The 21,262-nt window shown below is 45.0% G+C and overlaps 1 protein-coding gene across 1 annotated transcript in view; it reads left to right on the top strand.

Moving 5' to 3' along the window:
* The window catches only part of AFG1L (AFG1 like ATPase), a 562,248-nt gene that overhangs the window by 467,758 nt on the left and 73,228 nt on the right, over window positions 1-21,262 (top strand). The window contains exon 11 of the mRNA XM_078648410.1: window positions 15,107-15,247. Within this exon, the coding sequence (XP_078504536.1) occupies window positions 15,107-15,247 (141 nt within the window). The remainder of the gene's footprint in view (window positions 1-15,106; window positions 15,248-21,262) is intronic.

Below are 21,262 nucleotides of genomic sequence, written 5' to 3'. Positions count from 1 at the left end.
AGTCTGGGGAAAGCGGCCAGATCAATCCCAGGTGGCGCTTGTGCAGGTTCTCAGGGATCGCAGACAGCCTAGAAGGTAAGGGGCCGAAGGCTCTGCTAGGTCTTCCCTCGAAGGGAGGGGTTATGTTATGTTATGTTATTCACTCTTGTATAGCGCTCGAATCACCCTGGGGCATCTCGGCACTGCCTAGAGTAGCACTTCACTGTGACGACAGCTGGGCTGAGTTGGAATTTTGTAAAAGATTTGGGGTTGTAGGCGCTTCTGTGCATATTCAAGTAATTTCCTTTCCAACTGTGCTACTTTGTCTGAAACCGCCCTGTGACTCGAAGCATTTACCACCTCACAAAAGTTATCCGACACTGGGAAGTAGGCTACCTCCTCAACCTAGACGTCATCGTACTGCTCATTTGTACCCAGCTAATGACTGTGCAGCTCCCTAGGTAAACGTAGGTATAGAGGGTAATAATAAGCTGGGGGAACCCAGGCAATTAGGGGTAGCGAAGCTACACTTTCTGGGAAGGCAGCACCTATAGGACACAATACTTCCTTGGTTCTACCAGCCAGGGTCGGTGTCCTTGTATGTGTTGTAGCACTGCTGTAGTCTCAAATAGGTTAATATAGACCCTGAGGGGGCGTTCACAATGCTGCTGTATAAGTGAGCAGAAAACTGACCCCAGGGGGGCATTGAAAATGCTGCTGTATATGTAAACACTGATACCGACCCCAGGGGGCGTTTTGAACCAGGCTGTGTGGGGGCACCCTGACAAACTCATGCTCACCATTGGGGAACTTTCAGCTCTGAAGGATTTCAAATGCTGAAAGCGTTGCCCGATTGCACGTCAGGGAACAGATAGAGCACTTGCGTCAGCTGCAACGCAAACTCACACCCTCTAGCGGTCTGAGGACCACTGCGCGTTCCCCCCGCGGCTCCATAGAGCCGTGAATGAACAATAGGCGGCCGCAAAGGAACAACAGAGCGTTCCTGCGGCCACCGTCCAGTACAAAAACAGTGAAATACAATGAAGAACAATACAATAGCCAATAAATGCATGTACTGACTACAAAAACAGAATACCATACAATACGCAATCCTATTAATAACGGCTACAGCAGAGAAGAAAGAGGACGAAAGCAGGCGGATGAAGGCTGAGAAGGGTCACGCTGGGCCACGATTGGAAAATTGTTACTGTAATTTACTCATTTCCTCATGAACGATGGGAAATGTACTTTATGTTGTTAATAAAATGGCCACTATTTGATTGATGAAGAAAGTGATGGCATAATCCTCACCTCCGCGTCCTGACATAGAATTACAGTGCACATCCTTACATAATGTGTGTTATACTCGTGGAGGGATAGGAATAAATATGTATTTGATTGCTAATGGTACATTGTATTCATGCTAGGATGATATCTCGTACTTAGTGGGTGATGTTCTGCATGGATGTTAATTTTTGATATGTGGGTTATGGGTGGGTGTTTATTATGTATCACTCAACCAATCAGGGGGTTTGTATAGCCCGCTACTCACCCGTGAGGGTCTCAAGGCGCATGGGAGGGGGGATGGCTCTGGATCAGTCGAAGAACCAGGTCTTGAGGTCCTTTCTGAACGTGCGCAGGGTCGGGGAGCACCTGATGTTCACCGGGAGCTCATTCCAGGTCTTGACCGTGATGTAGGAGAAGGCTCTTCCTCCGGTTTTGTTTCTGCGGGTGCGGGGAACCTCTGCCAAGGTGAGGTCGGCGGAGCGGAAGTTTCTCTTAGGTACATTGAAGGAGACTCTCTCGTTCAGGTGTTTGGGTCCGATGTTGTTGAGGGCTTTGTAGGTGTGAGTGAGGAGTTTGAAAGTGACTCTCTTCTTTACGGTTAGCCAGTGGAGGTCACGTAGGTGTTGGGTCATGCGCTCTCGCCACGGAGTTCCGAGGACGAGTCTGGCTGTGGTGGTCTGGATGGTTTGGAGTCTGTGTAGAAGACTCCTGTGGATTCCGGCTTTGAGGGTGTTGCCGTAGTTAAGTCTACTGGTAATGAGTGCATGGGTGACGATCCTTCTGTAGTCAGAGGGGATTCATTTGAAGATCTTACAGAGGATGCAAAGGCAGTTGAAACTGGTGGAGGTGACGGCATTGATCTGGCAGTTCGTGGAGAGGTAGGAGTCGAGGATGATGCCGAGGTTTCGGGCTCAGTCGGTGGGGGTGGGTGGGCTCCAGAAGGCGGACAGCCACCAGGTGTTGTCCCAGGCAGTGGAGCAGGGTCCGAGGATGAGGACCTCGGTCTTCTCTGAGTTGAGCTTCAGACAGCTGTCCTTCATCCAGGCTGCCACATTTATCATTCCTTCCTGGAAGCGGAGTCTGGTGTCTTCGGGATTCTTCGTCAGAGAGAGGATGAGCTGAGTGTCATCGGGGTAGGATACGATGCTGAGCCCGTGCTGTCTGAGGATGGCGGCGAGGGGGCCATGTAGATGTTGAAGAGTGTAGGGCTGAAAGATGATCCCGCAGTTGACATCGGTGGGTATATGGAAAAGAGAGAAAGTACAGGGCCGTTAGTCCTTTAGCGTAGGACGATTGAAACACTACCACCGACACCGGGGATGTGAAGGACTGGAAAACGAACTGTGAGTGTAGGACGGAGGGGAGGGCTAAGAAGGAGAGGATCAGAAAAGGGAAGGGGAAGAGGGTGATTAAGTGACGGCTAGCACAGGGGTCTCTATACATGAAACGGTGCAGTTTTATTATATACAGTGAGGCGGTGCGATATCCGGTGCTATTACTTTTACACTATTTACAACTACGTACACAGGGGACACGGAGACGATGTAACTGTGTACTCACGTGGCCCGCCGTAACTCTCCTGTGAGTTACGGCCGCTCTCCAGCCACCTCCTGAGGACTCCACCAGTCTTCTGACCAGACGTCTTCTTCCTCGTCCTCGCCATGAATCTTCTCTTTGCCTCCGCTCTTGGTCTCGGGTTCTTCGCGTGCTTCCTCCTGCCACGGGTCTGCTGCTCGGAACACTTTCTCTTCCCGATCGCTGTCTTTTCTTTGATCCAGGAATGTGCTTCCGGGGTCAAGGGGAACTGCTTCCGGTCCTGCGCACGCCGCCGCTGGTTCCCTTAGAGGGAGAGAGAGGGGAGGAGTCCGGGTAGACAGGGACGCGTTATGGCTGGGTTCGTGAACCAAGGATGTTAGGCTCGCACGCTGCCCTGCTGAGGTAAGGGCCGCTTCCTTTCCACAGTATACAATTGGCATGTTAAAGTGGTATATGCCTGTCACGCTTAAGGCATCTGTGTTGTTGACCGTGGAGAATTGTTTATGGCTTCATGTGTCATAAAATTTGCTTTAGGCTTATGAATATGTAAAGACCTATAATAGTGTTTGCTTGATATATGTAATATGCCTTATCCATATGGTGACAAAGCTGTCAACTTCCTGGCTCAGGGTTGAACATTACTGGTGTACAGAGGTTAAATTAGTCTCTTAGGGCCTGATTACGAGTTTGGCGGTTACTCCATCACAAACATGACGGATATCCTGACGGATATCCTGTCTGCCTTATTAAGAGTTCCATTATATTTCCAGCATCTTTCAAAACAAGAAAAAAATCATCTTTCCCAGCATGCACAGGGAAGGTCAAACGAGTCATCCATTTAGCAGTCCAGTATTCCCATAATGGTATGCATATCCATATCTTCCTCCTCTTTCTTGACTGTGACAAAAGGTTGTCACCATCCACCTCTTATTCTGTTTTACATCCTCCAGTACTGAAAGAATCTGGACAGCCACCCATGAGTCTGATCCTTTTAAATTTCTGTCCAAAGAACCCTGTACTATAAGACAATATCGACCATGCAATCAGAAAATTAAGACAACTGTGGCATAAAGCAAGTATTACCATGAAAAACAGAAGAGCAGTAGCAAATAGCTGGAAGGCCATACAAAAGTACTTATACTTATACCTTACGAACAACTAACATCCGATAACCACCAAAAGAAATCTATGCCCTAAGGCGCCTTCTGGGTGGGGATACAAGGAACCTCAGGAAACTTCGGGTGGGAATAACCCTTGCAGCCTTGTCCTTCGTTGGATTGAAACTTTCCTTCATGTCTACTAGGACATTTTTCATTCTCTGTCAGGACAGGAGGCAAGGATTATGCTAGTTCAAAGCTTGTCCACCACTAAAGACGCCTAATTCAAGACTGGTTCAAAATAGAAACCCTTAAACATAGTCAGAAGAACAATCCGCTGCGTTAATAATGTCTTCCAGGTGAGCCCGAGGGGAAAAGCCTTTGAGGCTTTGACAGAATGAGCTCCAAACTGCAACATATCAACACCCACTTTTTGAATTACCCAGCATATCTTGCGAGCAATGGTGGGAGAAGTTACTGCTAGGAAAGTTTTCTTGAGGGAAAGCAGCAACTGGTCCTCACTGTGTGGGTGGAGTTCTTTCATCATTAATTCATAAGCCCTGAGACACCTCAACACACACAACTTAGGCGCTTTGTCAAAAGCCGGGTAAGAGACCACTCTAAAATCCGTCTTTGTTCTGCGGCAGATATGGTAGGTGACCCGTTGAAGGGTAAAGACCCGACCTTTAGATGTAAAAGGCTCACATATCTGACACTCGCCTAGAAGACACCAAACATAAAAGCGTGGCTAGTTTTGCTGACAACTACTTACTTGACAAATGCTTAATTGGCTGCCAAGACCTGAAAAGGTTTAGAACCTTGTTTACGTCCCATAAGGGTGAATACCAAGACTCCAGAGTTTGTCTCATCAACTTATGCACCAACTGGTGCTCCCCTACAGGGGATCCCTGAATGGGAAAATGACCCACCGAAGTAGCAGACCGGTAAGAATTGATTGTATCGTAGGCCAAACCCTGGGATGCCAGGGATGCCCACAAATTCAGCACAAGGACCACTTCGCACTCCATGGGATCTTGGTCATTCCCAAGACACCAACACACCCATCTGGACGATGCAGATCTGTAACATTTATTTGATCTGTCTGCCCAGGCTGCCGCGAGCATTCGTTCAGCCTCTCCTGAAAGGCCAGGGACACTCTTAACAGTGCCGGAAATACGCTACGCCATGAGGTGCATGCAGACTTGGTGGAGTAGCGGGTGATGATTGCCCAGGAGATCCCAAACCTTCCGATCCAGATGCACCAGCCAGTCGTTGGGACAGAAAAGGTCTCTGAAGAGATGGATGCCGAAAATCTTGAAATGGTGGTAAACCAGAATTGTCAGAGCTTTGTCCACAATCTTGCTTCTCTATGAGAAAAATTTTGCTGAGGAACCAGGAAGGGGTGTGGGGTCAAGGAAATAGCCCCTTTGGCCAGGAGTTCCTGAATCTCCATCTGGAAAAGGGCCACCTCCCTTTCCAAGAAGGTGATTGGTCGAGGAGGTAACAGCTGGAAGTTTGAGCTTTAGCAATCTATGTGGAAGCCCTGTACTGTTTGCAGATCCCAAACGTTGGTAGTAAGAGTCCTCCAAACATGTACAAAATGTGCCAGCCTACCCCACCAAGCGCTTGTGAGACGTAAACTGCAGACTCCCTGTGGAAGTCAGCAGAGGAGCATTTTCTGCGGGAACCACCTTGGGAACCTCTGTGCCTTATATATTATTTTATGAAGTAGAATCCCCTAAAGCAGGCGGGATCCTGCCACTGGCCTCTTCTTGTTGATTGACCTCCGCCACAGGCTTGTGTTAGTGGGCAGCTGGCTAAGCACCCCCTGCCGCAAGCGGCCTCAGGTAAAACCCAGGGGGTAAAGATGCACTTGATTGATGACTGCGATTTATCAAGCAAATTAAATGTGGAGACAAACTTCTCAAGCTCTTTGATGAATGGTTCACCAAAGACCCTGCCATGCACAACCTACCCCACCTCAGAGGCACCAGATCCCTAACTTAGGGTCGATCTTAATGCAGTGAGATCTGCGCCTCTCTGTAGAGTTGATGCAGTTCGCTTTCCCGACAAATAATACCGCCCGTTGGGCCCAACTAGAGAGTACCTCGTGGGAGATAAGGGCACCAGTTGTTTTAGCATCGTCCGCCATTTCAAGAATTTTTGTCTGTAGCCCCGTCGGGTCTAACAGCTTATCTTACCATGACCGCCAGGAACAGTCAATGCCCTTTTTGGGATGTCTCACATTTTAAGCCAAGAATGTGACCATTTTGGAGTCTGAATCCGGCATAGGCCCAACTTTAGCTTCCAACAAAGGTTTGGGGCATGCAGTCGGTTGGAGGTTCTGGATCGCCTGATCCAAAGGCTTATGCAGCCTCCTCACCACATACCAGGCGTCTTTCACAGCCGGAGCTCACTAATCGGGAGTGGATGAGCGCCTCATGGTACCTGTCAGACTCCGCTCAATCATGGGGGCTTGCAGGAGGTTCTGTCCCCAAGGGGGTGCTCTGCGGTCTCCAAGACCGTTCTGGATCAGATTCACCATCTGATCACGCTGGGGTTTCATTGGAGCCGGGGGTGGATTGGTGAGGGGGGGTGGTAATGTAGTACCTGGGAATTCCCAGCAGACTCTGGAGTTGGGGTAAAAGTAGGATTCACGAAAGCCTTCTTTAGTCTGGGGAAAGCGGCCAGATCAATCCCAGGTGGCGCTTGTGCAGGTTCTCAGGGATCGCAGACAGCCTAGAAGGTAAGGGGCCGAAGGCTCTGCTAGGTCTTCCCTCGAAGGGAGGGGTTATGTTATGTTATGTTATTCACTCTTGTATAGCGCTCGAATCACCCTGGGGCATCTCGGCGCTGCCTAGAGTAGCACTTCACTGTGACGACAGCTGGGCTGAGTTGGAATTTTGTAAAAGATTTGGGGTTGTAGGCGCTTCTGTGCATATTCAAGTAATTTCCTTTCCAACTGTGCTACTTTGTCTGAAACCGCCCTGTGAATCGAAGCATTTACCACCTCACAAAAGTTATCCGACACTGGGAAGTAGGCTACCTCCTCAACCTAGACGTCATCGTACTGCTCATTTGTACCCAGCTAATGACTGTGCAGCTCCCTAGGTAAGCGTAGGTATAGAGGGTAATAATAAGCTGGGGGAACCCAGGCAATTAGGGGTAGCGAAGCTACACTTTCTGGGAAGGCAGCACCTATAGGACACAATACTTCCTTGGTTCTACCAGCCAGGGTCGGTGTCATGGTATGTGTTGTAGCACGGCTGTAGTCTCAAATAGGTTATTATAGACCCTGAGGGGGCGTTCACAATGCTGCTGTATAAGTGAGCAGAAAACTGACCCCAGGGGGGCATTGAAAATGCTGCTGTATATGTAAACACTGATACCGACCCCAGGGGGCGTTTTGAACTAGGCTGTGTCGGGGCACCCTGACAAACTCATGCTCACGATTGGGGAACTTTCAGCTCTGAAGGATTTCAAATGCTGAAAGCGTTGCCCGATTGCACGTCAGGGAACAGATAGAGCACTTGCGTCAGCTGCAACGCAAACTCACACCCTCTAGCGGTCTGAGGACCACTGCGCGTTCCCCCCGCGGCTCCATAGAGCCGTGAATGAACAATAGGCGGCCGCAAAGGAACAACAGAGCGTTCCTGCGGCCACCGTCCAGTACAAAAACAGTGAAATACAATGAAGAACAATACAATAGCCAATAAATGCATGTACTGACTACAAAAACAGAATACCATACAATACGCAATACTATTAATAACGGCTACAGCAGAGAAGAAAGAGGACGAAAGCAGGCGGATGAAGGCTGAGAAGGGTCACGCTGGGCCACGATTGGAAAATTGTTACTGTAATTTACTCATTTCCTCATGAATGATGGGAAATGTACTTTATGTTGTTAATAAAATGGCCACTATTTGATTGATGAAGAAAGTGATGGCATAATCCTCACCTCCGCGTCCTGACATAGAATTACAGTGCACATCCTTACATAATGTGTGTTATACTCGTGGAGGGATAGGAATAAATATGTATTTGATTGCTAATGGTACATTGTATTCATGCTAGGATGATATCTCGTACTTAGTGGGTGATGTTCTGCATGGATGTTAATTTTTGATATGTGTGTTATTGGTGGGTGTTTATTATGTATCACTCAACCAATCAGGGGGTTTGTATAGCCCGCTACTCACCCGTGAGGGTCTCAAGGCGCATGGGAGGCGGCACGGCTCTGGATCAGTCGAAGAACCAGGTCTTGAGGTCCTTTCTGAACGTGCGCAGGGTCGGGGAGCACCTGATGTTCACCGGGAGCTCATTCCAGGTCTTGACCGCGATGTAGGAGAAGGCTCTTCCTCCGGTTTTGTTTCTGCGGATGCGGGGAACCTCTGCCAAGGTGAGGTCGGCGGAGCGGAAGTTTCTCTTAGGTACATTGAAGGAGACTCTCTCGTTCAGGTATTTGGGTCCGATGTTGTTGAGGGCTTTGTAGGTGTGAGTGAGGAGTTTGAAAGTGACTCTCTTCTTTACGGTTAGCCAGTGGAGGTCACGTAGGTGTTGGGTCATGCGCTCTCGCCACGGAGTTCCGAGGACGAATCTGGCTGTGGTGGTCTGGATGGTTTGGAGTCTGTGTAGAAGACTCCTGTGGATTCCGGCTTTGAGGGTGTTGCCGTAGTCAAGTCTACTGGTAATGAGTGCATGGGTGACGATCCTTCTGTAGTCAGAGGGGATTCATTTGAAGATCTTACGGAGGATGCAAAGGCAGTTGAAACTGGTGGAGGCGACGGCATTGATCTGGCAGTTCATGGAGAGGTAGGAGTCGAGGATGATGCCGAGGTTTCGGGCTCAGTCGGTGGGGGTGGGTGGGCTCCCGAAGGCGGACAGCCACCGGGTGTTGTCCCAGGCAGTGGAGCAGGGTCCGAGGATGAGGACCTCGGTCTTCTCTGAGTTGAGCTTCAGACAGCTGTCCTTCATCCAGGCTGCCACATTTATCATTCCTTCCTGGAAGCAGAGTCTGGTGTCTTCGGGATTCTTCATCAGAGAGAGGATGAGCTGAGTGTCATCGAGGTAGGATACGATGCTGAGCCCGTGCTGTCTGAGGATGGTGGCGAGGGGGCCATGTAGATGTTGAAGAGTGTAGGGCTGAAAGATGATCCCGCAGTTGACATCGGTGGGTTCGGAGCGGAAGGTGAGGGAGTCTGATCGTCTGGGTTTGGTCCGAGAGGAAGGATTGGATCCAGTCAAGGGTGGTTCCTTGTATCCCTGCGTCGTGGAGTCTGGCTGTGAGTGTGCGTTGAGAAACGGTGTCGAAGGCCGCGGAGAGGTCTAGCAAGATGAGTGCCGCTGTGTGTCCCTGGTCCAGTGGCATGCGGATGTCATCCGTGGCGGCTAGGAGGGCGGTCTCGGTGCTGTGGTTGCTGCGGAATGCCGACTGGGAGGGGTCTAGGATGGAGTTCTCTTCGACGAAGGAGGTCAGCTGGGTGTTTACGAGTCTCTCAGTGACTTTGGCTGTGAAGGGGAGGAGAGAGATGGGCCTGTAGTTTTTCAGGTCCGTGGGGTCGGCCGTAGGTTTCTTGAGGTGTGTCGTACTCAGGAATAGTAACGATATGCGAGTTTACAGATTTTATCAGAATGACATTTCTGTGGTGTGCAGGTCAGGGGCGTAGCTTGGTCTGTAAGACTGGGTGGGAGAAAGGGGATTGGATGGGCTGAGCTTCAGCTTTTCCAACAATCATGCTGGCATTAATGTTAAAATTAATTTAACGACAAACAGGGCTTATGAGAGGCGCTTAAGGGGCAGTCAAAGTGGAGAAGAATGCGAATAGGTTAGGGTACTAAGTGAGAGGAAACACAATATTTAGTAAAATAACAAACATTTTTAAAGACTTTCAAAACAGAGTGAGGGAGAGAGCATGTGTGCTTTTTTCTGTGTGTATGTATAGTTTTGGGGTGAAATCCAACAGACACTTCAACCCACCAGATTGAAAGAACCTGTACCTAACTACTTACCAGAAACTTTATTTATTAGGGAGGCGTAGCACCCCAAACACCCTCACTGAAGCTACGGCCCTGGTGCAGATTTTAGGAGATGCAGTGTTCTGTAAATGAGGGACCTGCAGGCTACAGTTTCGGAATATTGCATTCCTGTGTGTGAGGCACTGATCAGCAGGGGTGTGTTTTGTACTCTGGCAGTGATCTGTATGTTGGAGACCTGTATTTGTGATGTTAAGGCTTTTGGACCAGGTTTTGTGCTCTAGAAGTGGTGGGCAGAATTTGCGTAGTCACGCTACGCAAAGCTCCGCAAAATGGTAAAAAATCTCTGCAAGCACGCAAAAGTTCTGCGAACATGCAAAATTGCTAGTTCCGCCTGTTCGCGATGCTTTTTTCCTGTTCGCGAATGCTGTTTTCGTGCTCGGGGAGAAATATCTCGCGAACACGCATTTTGAAAGCGCGAACAAGCAAAAATTCTGCAAAGCTGCGGATTGCAGAATTTTTGGCTATTCAAATCCCCTGATTAACATTATTGTTATACCCTGAATACAGTGTTATACAGTGCCCAAGAGCAAACTGTAAAACAGTTTTTCAAACTATGAGATCCTTTCTCAGTGTCCTCCAAATATCACATGACTGAGCCAGGGCCAGACTGGGAACACCAAATAGCCCTGGCGATTCAGTTGGACCGGCCCTGGTAGTTCAAGTGAGAAGCACTGCTGCTGCTTTTGCTACAGGTAGCTGATATTTGCAGCACTGCCGAACCCTAGTAACAAAACCAGCCCTCACCCTTCCAGCTCACTGGGAAAACGCCCGGTGCCTACTACGGCCAGTATGGTCTGGACCAAGCACATGCTTTTATGAGGGTGTTCGAAGAGTGGTTCAATTAAGACAAATATTGACAAATTGAGAATTTAAATAAGATTTTGGAATTCCATTCTGGATGAAAGTTCAATATTGCTTTAGGTATATTGCAGCTAGTATATATAACATGCTTTATAATAGCATACACAACTTTCATGCCATTTAAGAATTAGTTGCTGTTGTATTTAATAGTTATAAAGAGATAGCCAAGTTTAGAAACAAATTCATTGTAAGCAAATCTGTGTTCTCCAAATCAAGATAGAGCATGTACTAAATGACATTGTCCTACACAACCTGTACTTAAGGACCTGTCAAGTTTCCGAAGTGTAGAATTAACAGTTGGAAATGCACATATTTGTTCACTCTATATGTTTGCACTTATCCTAGTATCAGCAATTACAGATCTAATTTTCTTAAAGCCTGGTGTCAAGTGAGATGTACACGATTGGAATGGCAACAAAATAACATGAGATCCCTAAGGAAATTTCAGACTGCGAGTTACTAGCTAATCATATACGTAGATTGGTATCAGTTGTGAATGTGGATCATGCGCTGTACCGGGCCACCCAATCAAGCAGAAGCATTTAACGCCTGTTTGTATACCCTCCTAGCAAATTAATCCTATCTTCTATCAAATGTTTTTAGAGCAATTTTTCTCAAGAATAGAAAATAATGTTCAGCCTTTGACAAACTAATGACCAATACACACCAATACACACCTTTCGCCACATAAACAAACGTTTGTCATGATCTCCTCACACAGTGAGGTGCCATTCAGAGGTATTTCCTGTCAAATTTGCTGTCAATTGTTGTCTCTTTAGTTACTAATTGTTCTCTCTTCAGTGGCAGAAAATACCCTCAAATTTAACTTAATGAGTTTTTCGTTACTTTACACTGACTAGTTCACATCACATAATTTTTTTAATTGAAATATAGAACTATGTCAGAAACCTTCCATTGTATATTTTGTTCGTGATCCAATTTCAATAATAGAGTAACTATTTGGCCCCCTCTTTGCTGCAATATTTTTGTGCAGAAATATTAAGAAATCTTTTTCGAACAGATGAGTTTCTATTACTACTCCTGGGCCCCAATGATTTTAATACGACGACAGCTAGTGGTGACTTTTGGGTTGACCATTCGCCATTTGGATACTCATTTTGGTCTTTTTTTACATTGATATTACATTTTCCAAACACTTGCTGGTCAGAGCCGAGGTGTTTACCGTTGTGGTGTGATAGATCCTCTGGCCTACATTTCCCAACTTCTTGCAGGAGAGGAAACATTACCAAGGATTTGTTCCGTTGTAAATCAACCAAGGATATTGCTCTAAATTTTGGATCATTCTTCTATTTTTTCCCTAGGATTTTTTGCTATTTTAGTGCGATAAGCCAGGTGATAATACAGACATTTTTTGACAGACTTATTACTGAAATCTGATTTACTCATTGTACCCGCAATGGCATAAAACTACATTTCCTGAGTTCCCCAGGTTTTACATTGCTGCACATATGATTGACGTTTTTGCTCAATCTCTCTTGCCGTTAAATAGATGAAAACACAAGTATTTTCTGTCCTCAAACCTGGCAAGCCATAGCCACTCTGGTGGGCACAGTTGATGAGTGAAAGAGTTGCTTATTTCCTGTAAATATTGTCCTGTGGGTGATCTGGCCCTCAGCCCCTTTGTTCTTAAGTTGTTTTTAAGATGCCTGGATGACTGATTCTGACTGAGGACTAGCCCCTGATTTCAGTTAGAGGATGGTTATTACTCGACATGGACTTTGGAATACACTGTTCCTCACTTTTATTACCTGGTGCATTATTATCTTGCACAGCAAATATGGGAAGTGCTTTCGCTGTAAAGAGGAAGATGCAGATATTATGCATATTTTTTATAATTGTTCCAAATTGCGAGCATTCATTTCTAGCATAGAAAGATTCATTACTGAAGTTATTCATCATCCTATAAAAATGTCGCCAGCCCTCATGTTAACAGGCATGAGCCAATCCATTAATGACAATGTGGATTTGTGTGAATTTAAGAATTTTCTGTTTGTATTAGTGATTATTACTCGGCTTTGTATTGCTACTGAATGGCTATAACCGGAAGCACCTACATTTGAGTTTTGGAGAAGAAAATTATTTAATATATATGAATTAGAATGGAATTTATATGCGTTAAAAGGGGCAAGAAAAAAAAAGACTGGCCTTTTGACATGGGGGGTTCTTAAAGAATATATTGAGGAATAATTTCTGAGCTTTTTATAATGTATTGAAATGAATTGTTGTATGTGAAGAGTGTATTTTGTTATTTTGACCAATCTGAGGCAATAAAAAAAAAAATTTAAATAAAAAAAGCAAATATGAGAGGAGCAGTACATACTGTTTTTGATTTTCACTTTTATATGACGAAATGAATTGACCAGTGAGGAATTAGACAGATCACCTATAAATATTTAGTTTCAATAAGTCTGTAGATTTGAAATTGGTAACAATATGTGTTGCTTGTTTGGTGTATGTGCTCTTCAGCCAGAGCCCTGAGTTTTCTCGAGAAGAGGCAAGAAAGCCCGAGTATTGCGGGTAAAGATTGATATCATGAAAATGCTTCTTTTGGTTTCTTTTCTTTGAGACATTATTTCATCAGTCCCAGGCGCAAGGAGGAAATATGTTGTTCATTGTGTTTGTGGGGTGCAGTTATTATGTGTACACAGTTAGGCAGACTTTTTGGCATGCCATGAAGTTTCTCTCTTTGCATAATGTTCTGACCGATAATTACTTTTTGAGAGGTATCAAAGAGGTAGATTTCCTCTATTGTTTGGTGACCACCGTTTGTACCATCAAATTTTATTTTCTTAAACACCGTTGCACAGTTGCATCCTATAGCAGAAATGAGTGATATAGGCCGTAATAAATGCCCCTACACCTTATTTACTTTAGGGTAGAAACATGTTGACCCAGAAGATTTAATCAGGGATATATTATATATATAAATATATATATATATATATATATATATATATATATATATATATATACACAAATTCAAATCTCCTGCCTCCCAACAAACCGATTCTGATAGAAAAACACACTCTCTCGTGTTTTTAAAAGTTAAGGCAGCTTTATTTCAGATTCTTGCCATACCTAACGCGTTTCACCTTTCCTCAAGGCTTGATCACGGGATACTGCACCCTCGAAACAGACATCTTTTATTTCTGGTTGCTCACAGTTACTTCCTGTTTTGAATATGGTGCATTGTGGTTATTGTAGTTCACTTTTTACGAAAACCTACAAACATGTAAGTTTTATAAATGAAAATTAAAGTGCTCATATTACTAAGTGCTCAATTACAATCATTATTTTTGGCCAACTGTGCTTTATGTCCATTTTTAACGATGTTCCTCCATTTCATTCTCTCTAGTGAGTGTATCTGTCCTTGTTCACAAATCTCAGTTCATTTTGGTATCATTTTTCAAAGCTTACAATGTTCTTTATTTTTTGTGTGATTGTTCTATATGTACCATCTTTCTCCACTCTGGTGAGTTTTTTGATTATTTTTTTTCCGTATCTTTTTTTCGATATTCCAGATTTTTCCTCGTTTCAATGTTCTTTTTAGAGGTGTACATAAAGCTCTTCATTTTGATTGAGTCCTCTGGGGTCAAGGATTCTAAACGTTACGATGTGTCGTGATGCTTTTTGTCTGAGGATCTTTGTGCGATCCCCATATATATATATATATATATATATATATATATATATATATATATATATATATATATATATATAGTTTTCCCTGCCTCTCTCCATTTATTTTTAACCGCGTCCCTAACAGATAAGAACTAACGTTTAGAGTTTGATTAAGTATCTGTTTTCTTTTCACTTTATCTTAATTTTTAACTATCTGCATATCTCACCCACACATTTTACTCACATATGGTAGGTCATAAAGGATCCGAGAGCTCTTCCTACCTTAGGAGTTGTAGCCCACACCACAACTATTATTGTGGTGTGAGGAGGAGCCCTATGATGAAGCATTCTACCTTATGGCGGATGAGGGTTTTCGTGCTTGTAAAGGAACCTGTCCAAATTATGGATTTGTCAGAAACATTGACTACCAGCAAATCTCTAATAGCTGAACATTACTTGTTAGACCCAGGCATACTGTTGTGGTTGATATTTGGATTCTGCCAGATGCGTCCCACATAGTTGATAGTCTGTTGTATTGTCCAGGAGTACTGGAGTAAGCTGGGCTTTGATTGGGTTAGAGTTGAAGTGGGACCAAGCTTACATCTTGCCTGGTGTTAGTGCAAATAACCCTACTTCTGCCTTACCAACTCATTCTTTCCTTGCAGGCGGTGGGGGCCAGTGATTATTTGGAAATGTGCAGCAATTTTGACACGGTTTTTATCCGTGATATCCCTCTGCTCACCATGGCTCAGAGAACCCAAGCTCGGCGCTTCATTACACTCATTGACGCCTTTTATGATCACAAGGTACAGTTGCACTGCAAATCCCCAAAAAATGTTATGTTTACAAATTTACCATTTTTAACGTGAATGACTTTTGATTGTAAAAAATAAATGTGGTTGCATTTATGAATTTCATAGTCCCATCTAGGTAGGTATATGTTGACCTAGCTTTGATTCACAACTTCAGGTGTCTGTTACTAACACAACATATATGAATACATTACCATTATATAAAATGAATGCTCAGTCAGGGGTCACTTGACTAAACTAAAGTGTACATTGTAAGTGGAGGCTCTCCTGTGCGTCTTTACCTGGTATGTCGCAGACCCAACGTTGGTGCTCTATGACGAGGTAATATTTTGTGCGCCATTCCACAGAACCGCGGGTCTCCCATCTATGCAGTGTGGAGAAACAGTAGTGCACTATGCCTGCAGCCTAGCGGCGCACCTGCCCAACACACGTGTGATCCGGGGGCGTGACAACCAAAGAAAGTGGCGAAATGTTAAACTCCATATAGAAGCATTTACTTCGCCAGTGCAAAGCTTGTAACTGTTGCACAATCAATATGCGAAGTGGATGCATAAAAGCGGAAGCTGGAGCAGTGTTGCCGAGCGTGACCAAAGGTGACGTCATTGAGGAATATGTAGCATACAATGCTGGAATGGACTGGTCTGTTGATATTTAACGCCTGTATGCACAGCTACCATATACTCTGCCTTAGAAATAGCGGAAAGAGGGTTGCCTGACAGAAATATGCATAGACGAGACCGCAATGCTCCCAAAGTCAGTTGTAATGATTATTATCAAATGTATTTCCTAATTAATGAAACCAAAATACCAATCTAGGGACCTTAGGGGACAAATAGTCATTCCACTGTAGTTCGGGAATTAAGAGCTCATTATAAACGAAGCTACGTTGCTCCAGAATGTTTCTGCTTGAATATTGGAGATGGCCGCGGCTGTTTCTCGGTTGTGTTAATTACTGAAACATGTGCACTTTACAATCCTGAAATTTGCTAAAGTGACATGGGTCAAAAATGAAGCGTGCAGGCCATTGGGCGCCATAGTTGGGAATGTGCAGTCATGACGAGGCATTGCAAAGATGTAACAGTTCTGTGACTCAACATTCGTTTTACAAAGACTTGGTACGAATGTATGGTAGGAGCGCGCCACGGAGCTCTTTCGGCGAAATGCCACATGCATAGAAATATTCTCAAGGTATGTGGCAGCCTGCTAGCATATCTGCGTAAAATCACGACATGTTCACAAGAGATTCAGGTGTACTTCTAGCATATATTAATTAGATTGTCCTGGGGTGTTGTGGTAGTACAACACATGCTTTTGATACACCTTTGGTTGCAAATCAGGCACTCCATAAGTGATAATGTTGGCGTTCCACAGGGCTGGACTGGGACACCATAGTAAAAGTGGCCTGCGTAAGTGAATTAGAAAGCTAGAAAATGGCTATGTTTGTAATTTGGGGCAGTTCTGAACCTGTAAAGACAACGCAGTGTAAGTGTTTTAGAAGATATGGAAGACTCCATGGACTTGAGTTTGCTGTTTGTTTTAAGATCTGGCAAATTCACAGTAAACACCGAAACAGCAGACCATAAAATAGACCCACAAACAGTCAAAAACAGCCCCCACTGATCTGTCAGATTAGCCCCTCAGGCACTGCCTAATTGCCCTAAAGGCCAGTCTAAACCTGGAGTTCTTTATGAACCGGGCCTCTGCGTATTGGTTCTGCTGTGGAAATGTGTCCTCCTTGACTTTTCAGGTGGACCAACAGCCAAGACCTGTCTCAAGATCCACCTCAAGAGTTGCTTCTAACAAGTGGAACAACCTCTCACTCCACATCAGAGCCTTCTCCTCCTGATTTCTGCAAGAAGCTGAAGACCTGGCTATTCAATTAACCAACGTACCATAGGTTGGGCTAGGCACACACATAGTCAGAACCGTAATACCCCCGCTGGTGATAGTGCTCTTCACAAATACACCTAACACCCAGGCCCGCACTGGCCGTTGCGGGCACCGGGCAATCCCCCGGTGCGCCGCAAGGGTGGGTGCCGGTTTTCGGCCCCTGGGGGCCGTTTTTGTTACAGGGCTGTTTATGCAGCATAGCTGCAAAATCGGCCCTGTAACAAAATCGTCCGAAAACCAGCCTCGGCAAAGAGCTCAGGGCCGGGGGCCGGCCGAGCCCTTTGCCGGGGCCGGTTTTGGTTCCCAGTCCAGCCCTGCTAACACACCAGCAAAATCAGACCGAAGGGTGTCCCGGAAATACCTCATAAAAAATGGTGTAAAAATCGAAAATAGCTCTGCACTCAAAAGCTACAGTAAACTACCAATTAATGGAAAATTGTATCCAGAGTTGAAAGACCCAAGAATTATTTTTAACAATATGCAATACTGAATGAGAATATCGACAATTCACTGCAAGCAACATAAATAGCACATCTCCCAGATAAATCACGTAGTCATTCAAGATACTGAAAATGTGTTCTCCTTTCATTCAAGTTATCTTCCATAAAAACACACCACAAAATTGATAGCCAGCTGACGCCACGCGTTTAGTCCCACTTTGGACTTCTTCAAGGCTATAAAAATACATACAGAACAAGTTTTAATATACATGCTATACATATTTACACATTTAATATTGACAATATATTACAAACATATAGAACCAGACTTTCAATCTAATACTCGTTTTAGGTAATAATATGTAATTGATTAGAGCAAAAGAGTAACCTATCACCTACAATGTGATTCACGGGAGACTGCTTAATACTATGACATACATCTGATATAAATTAATGATTCAAACAGGGAGATCAGAACCATAATGTCCAACAATAATTAAGTAATACAGTATTTTGATTTTCATCAACATGTTACATGGTATGTCCAATTTAGTTACGAGAGAGAGGCGGTCATATGAAATAGATCAAGATTAAAAAGCTCAAAGAAATGATCATCGTCCTAATTAGTCTACCAAATCTTTGCTTTCAGTATTGGACCCCATGTATATACACTGCATGATATATCCATTCATATCGTGAAGATACACTCGCGCAAGATGGATCAAGGCAAAGGGATATCATGGCTCCTTTTAGTCCATCAAACCTTTAACATGTTTTAAAAATTAGCCCCTCATACCTTTAATGTGTTAAAATATGACACATGGACGGTTCTTGTCAGGCTTACTGTGGTAAATAAATATTTTGAATGACGCGCCTGTGGAAAAGTGCAGGAAAAAACTACTTATCATGTGTGATTTGCACTTCCCCCTGTTAGTCCTGTCTTAAACAAGTCTCTAGGATTGGAGATGGGGAGCAAAGCTGGCTGGAGGCAGATGCTCATTGAAGCGTCAGGGTATGAATGAGTTGGGGATAGTGAGTGAAAGAGAGGAACACTGGCCTCAATGGGAGTGATTTGAGTGGCAGCAGTGACTACGGTGCCACGCCTGCTCCTCATTCTCATATCCTTACATCACTTTCAACAAAATGCAACTACCATCCAAGCCTACTGATTTTAGATTACCTCCATTTTGCACTGGACCCCATTTCCTGACCTCTACTTCCAATAAAAAAACGAAAGTCTCATGAATAAAACAAATCTGAGCCTTCAACTGTGCTCTTTCAGGACCCTCAAAGACGAAGGACTTTGTTGCAGTCCTCCGTGGCTTTAAGAGTCACTGCCCCACCGGGACAACATTGTTCAAAATGATGTATGTGAGTAAATAATGTGTATACACACACACACACACATGTATGTAGATGGAGAGAAAGGATACATAGTGTGTAACCATGTAATAAGGTCCAGTATTGCCATCAAGTGGTTCTGGTGACACCATGAAGGTAAAGGCAGGTCATTTGTAAATGTCACCAACGCCCAGGGATGGCAATATAAGACTATTTCACATGTGCTGCCCACTATGTATTGTCATATTACTTGTTTATTTGGGGGTAGTTATCTTGAAAACTCGGTTTTCCTCAATACACAGGTAACAATGGGCACTGGCTGAAATTAGAATGCCACGTAATTTGCAGATTTCACAAAATATGTTTCTAGATAAATTGATGAAAATAAAACAGTCACAGAATGTGCTGCGTAATTTGCCCCATTTGATGCCTCGTAATTCAGATCATTTTGCTAAATAGATTGGACCGCCACGGTACGTAATCCTAGTAGCTCTCCCCAACGTGGTTTGTGGGGCGGTAAATATGATGATGAAATCCATATTTCGCCTAAAACAGTGAAATATTTTCTACATTTTACAGTGCACTCTCTGTGTGTCTCTCTGCCATGCACAGTCAAAGAAACACACAGTAGGCCATTATGCATGAATTAATACATGTTTACTACTTGCCTGTCTCTTCCAATATCTCCTGACCTGGCTCGCGGTCCCACTGCCCGGGCCACACCAGAAACCCACCAGCTCTTCGATCTGCACTGTGCCTTGATACACCCAATGCTGCTTTCGCACACACTATCACAGTGTGAGTGAGAGCATTAGGCCCACAACTTAACCACTCGACATCTGGAACAGCCTAATGATCGGCTATTTTACATTCTCTGCTGGTGCTGTAAATCACTTTGTGAGAACGTGGGGCAGGGCACAGCAGCAGCATTTACTCGTCGCTACCTACTATATTACAGAACAGACCTTATCTATGGTGGCAGCATATGTAGGGGCACATAAGTGCTATAGAATGAAGCAATTGAAGGCGGATGGAACCCCCAAAGGCCAACACTCCTCCGTCTTCATCTTTCAAGGTGATAACCCGTTAGTGATGTATACATTTGCAATGTATGAGAACAGCTTCGAACATGTTACTTTATTTATTTTGTTACATCCTACCAACATGCTGCTTTATGGCAGCTTCAGCGCACTTTGTGGTAAGACTGAGAACTGCTGGAGTCAACAGGGGTTCAGGAAAAGCAAGATCTATGAATTGGAAGCAAAACATGGGGACATTTGATCCATGTTATAGAAAATACACTTCAATTTTATTTGAATGCAGAATTCATCATATTCTCTTTATTTCAGTTACCACCTTATATTCTAATGTATATTCCAGTTTCCACCTCATATTCTAATGTATATTCCAGTTTCCACCTCATATTCTGATGTATATTCCAGTTTCCACATCATATTCTAATGTATATTCCAGTTCCCACCTCATATTCTAATGTATGCCTTTATTCCAGGTTTCCACTTTTTTCCCTTTTTCCCATGCCGTTTCGGACCCTGCTCCCAAGTGTTCCCACTCCCCACCTCCCAGCTGTACAGCCCACCCCCGACCCCTATTTAATGGCGGAAACCAAAGGCAAGCCCGTCTATGCCTGACTGCGACCAGCGCCAGGAACCCTGGTCCTCCGACCTAACAGCGCTTCAACTCCTCGGCTCATTATCCAGTCGGCACCGGCAAGAACAACAACTGCAAGCTCTCCTCACCTTTCGACACTCACTGACCCTTCACCTGCCATCACTGCTGCCACTCATTCACCCGTGCCAAGACCCAGGACCCTCCCCCACCCTCCAGCAACAACTCCATCGTACCCCAAACCCTGCGATGCATCCTCAACATCTGCTCCCTCCACAGACACACGAACGCCGCCTCTGGACCACACATCACGATCGCCATCCCCGAAGGAAACAAAATCATCTTGGTGGACCGCCCCAACCGCACCGGGGGAGGCATCGCCATTCCCTACAAGGCCAGTCTTCGTCTGAGCACCTACACCAACGGGCCCACAGAACTGATGGAATACCTCTACTTCAAGATACAGACCAACCCGTCCACCACCCTCCGGGGCATCCTCATCTACAGACCCTTCGGACCCTGCTCATCTTTCTGCGAATCCATCACTGACATCACGCCGCATGCCATCACCTCCACCGACTACACCTTGCTAGGAGCCCTCAACTTTCACCTCGACAACCGCCAAGACCCCTACTCCACCTCCCTCCTGGACAACCTCCACGTCATCGGACTCAAACAGATCGTACCAGAATCAGCGCACTCAGCAGGACAC

Source organism: Lissotriton helveticus, chromosome 6 (assembly GCF_964261635.1).
Source record: "Lissotriton helveticus chromosome 6, aLisHel1.1, whole genome shotgun sequence".
In the NCBI taxonomy this organism is placed as follows: domain Eukaryota; kingdom Metazoa; phylum Chordata; class Amphibia; order Caudata; family Salamandridae; genus Lissotriton; species Lissotriton helveticus.
The sequence above is the reverse complement of the archived record's forward strand: the minus strand, read 5'-3'. Positions and strand labels throughout refer to the sequence as shown.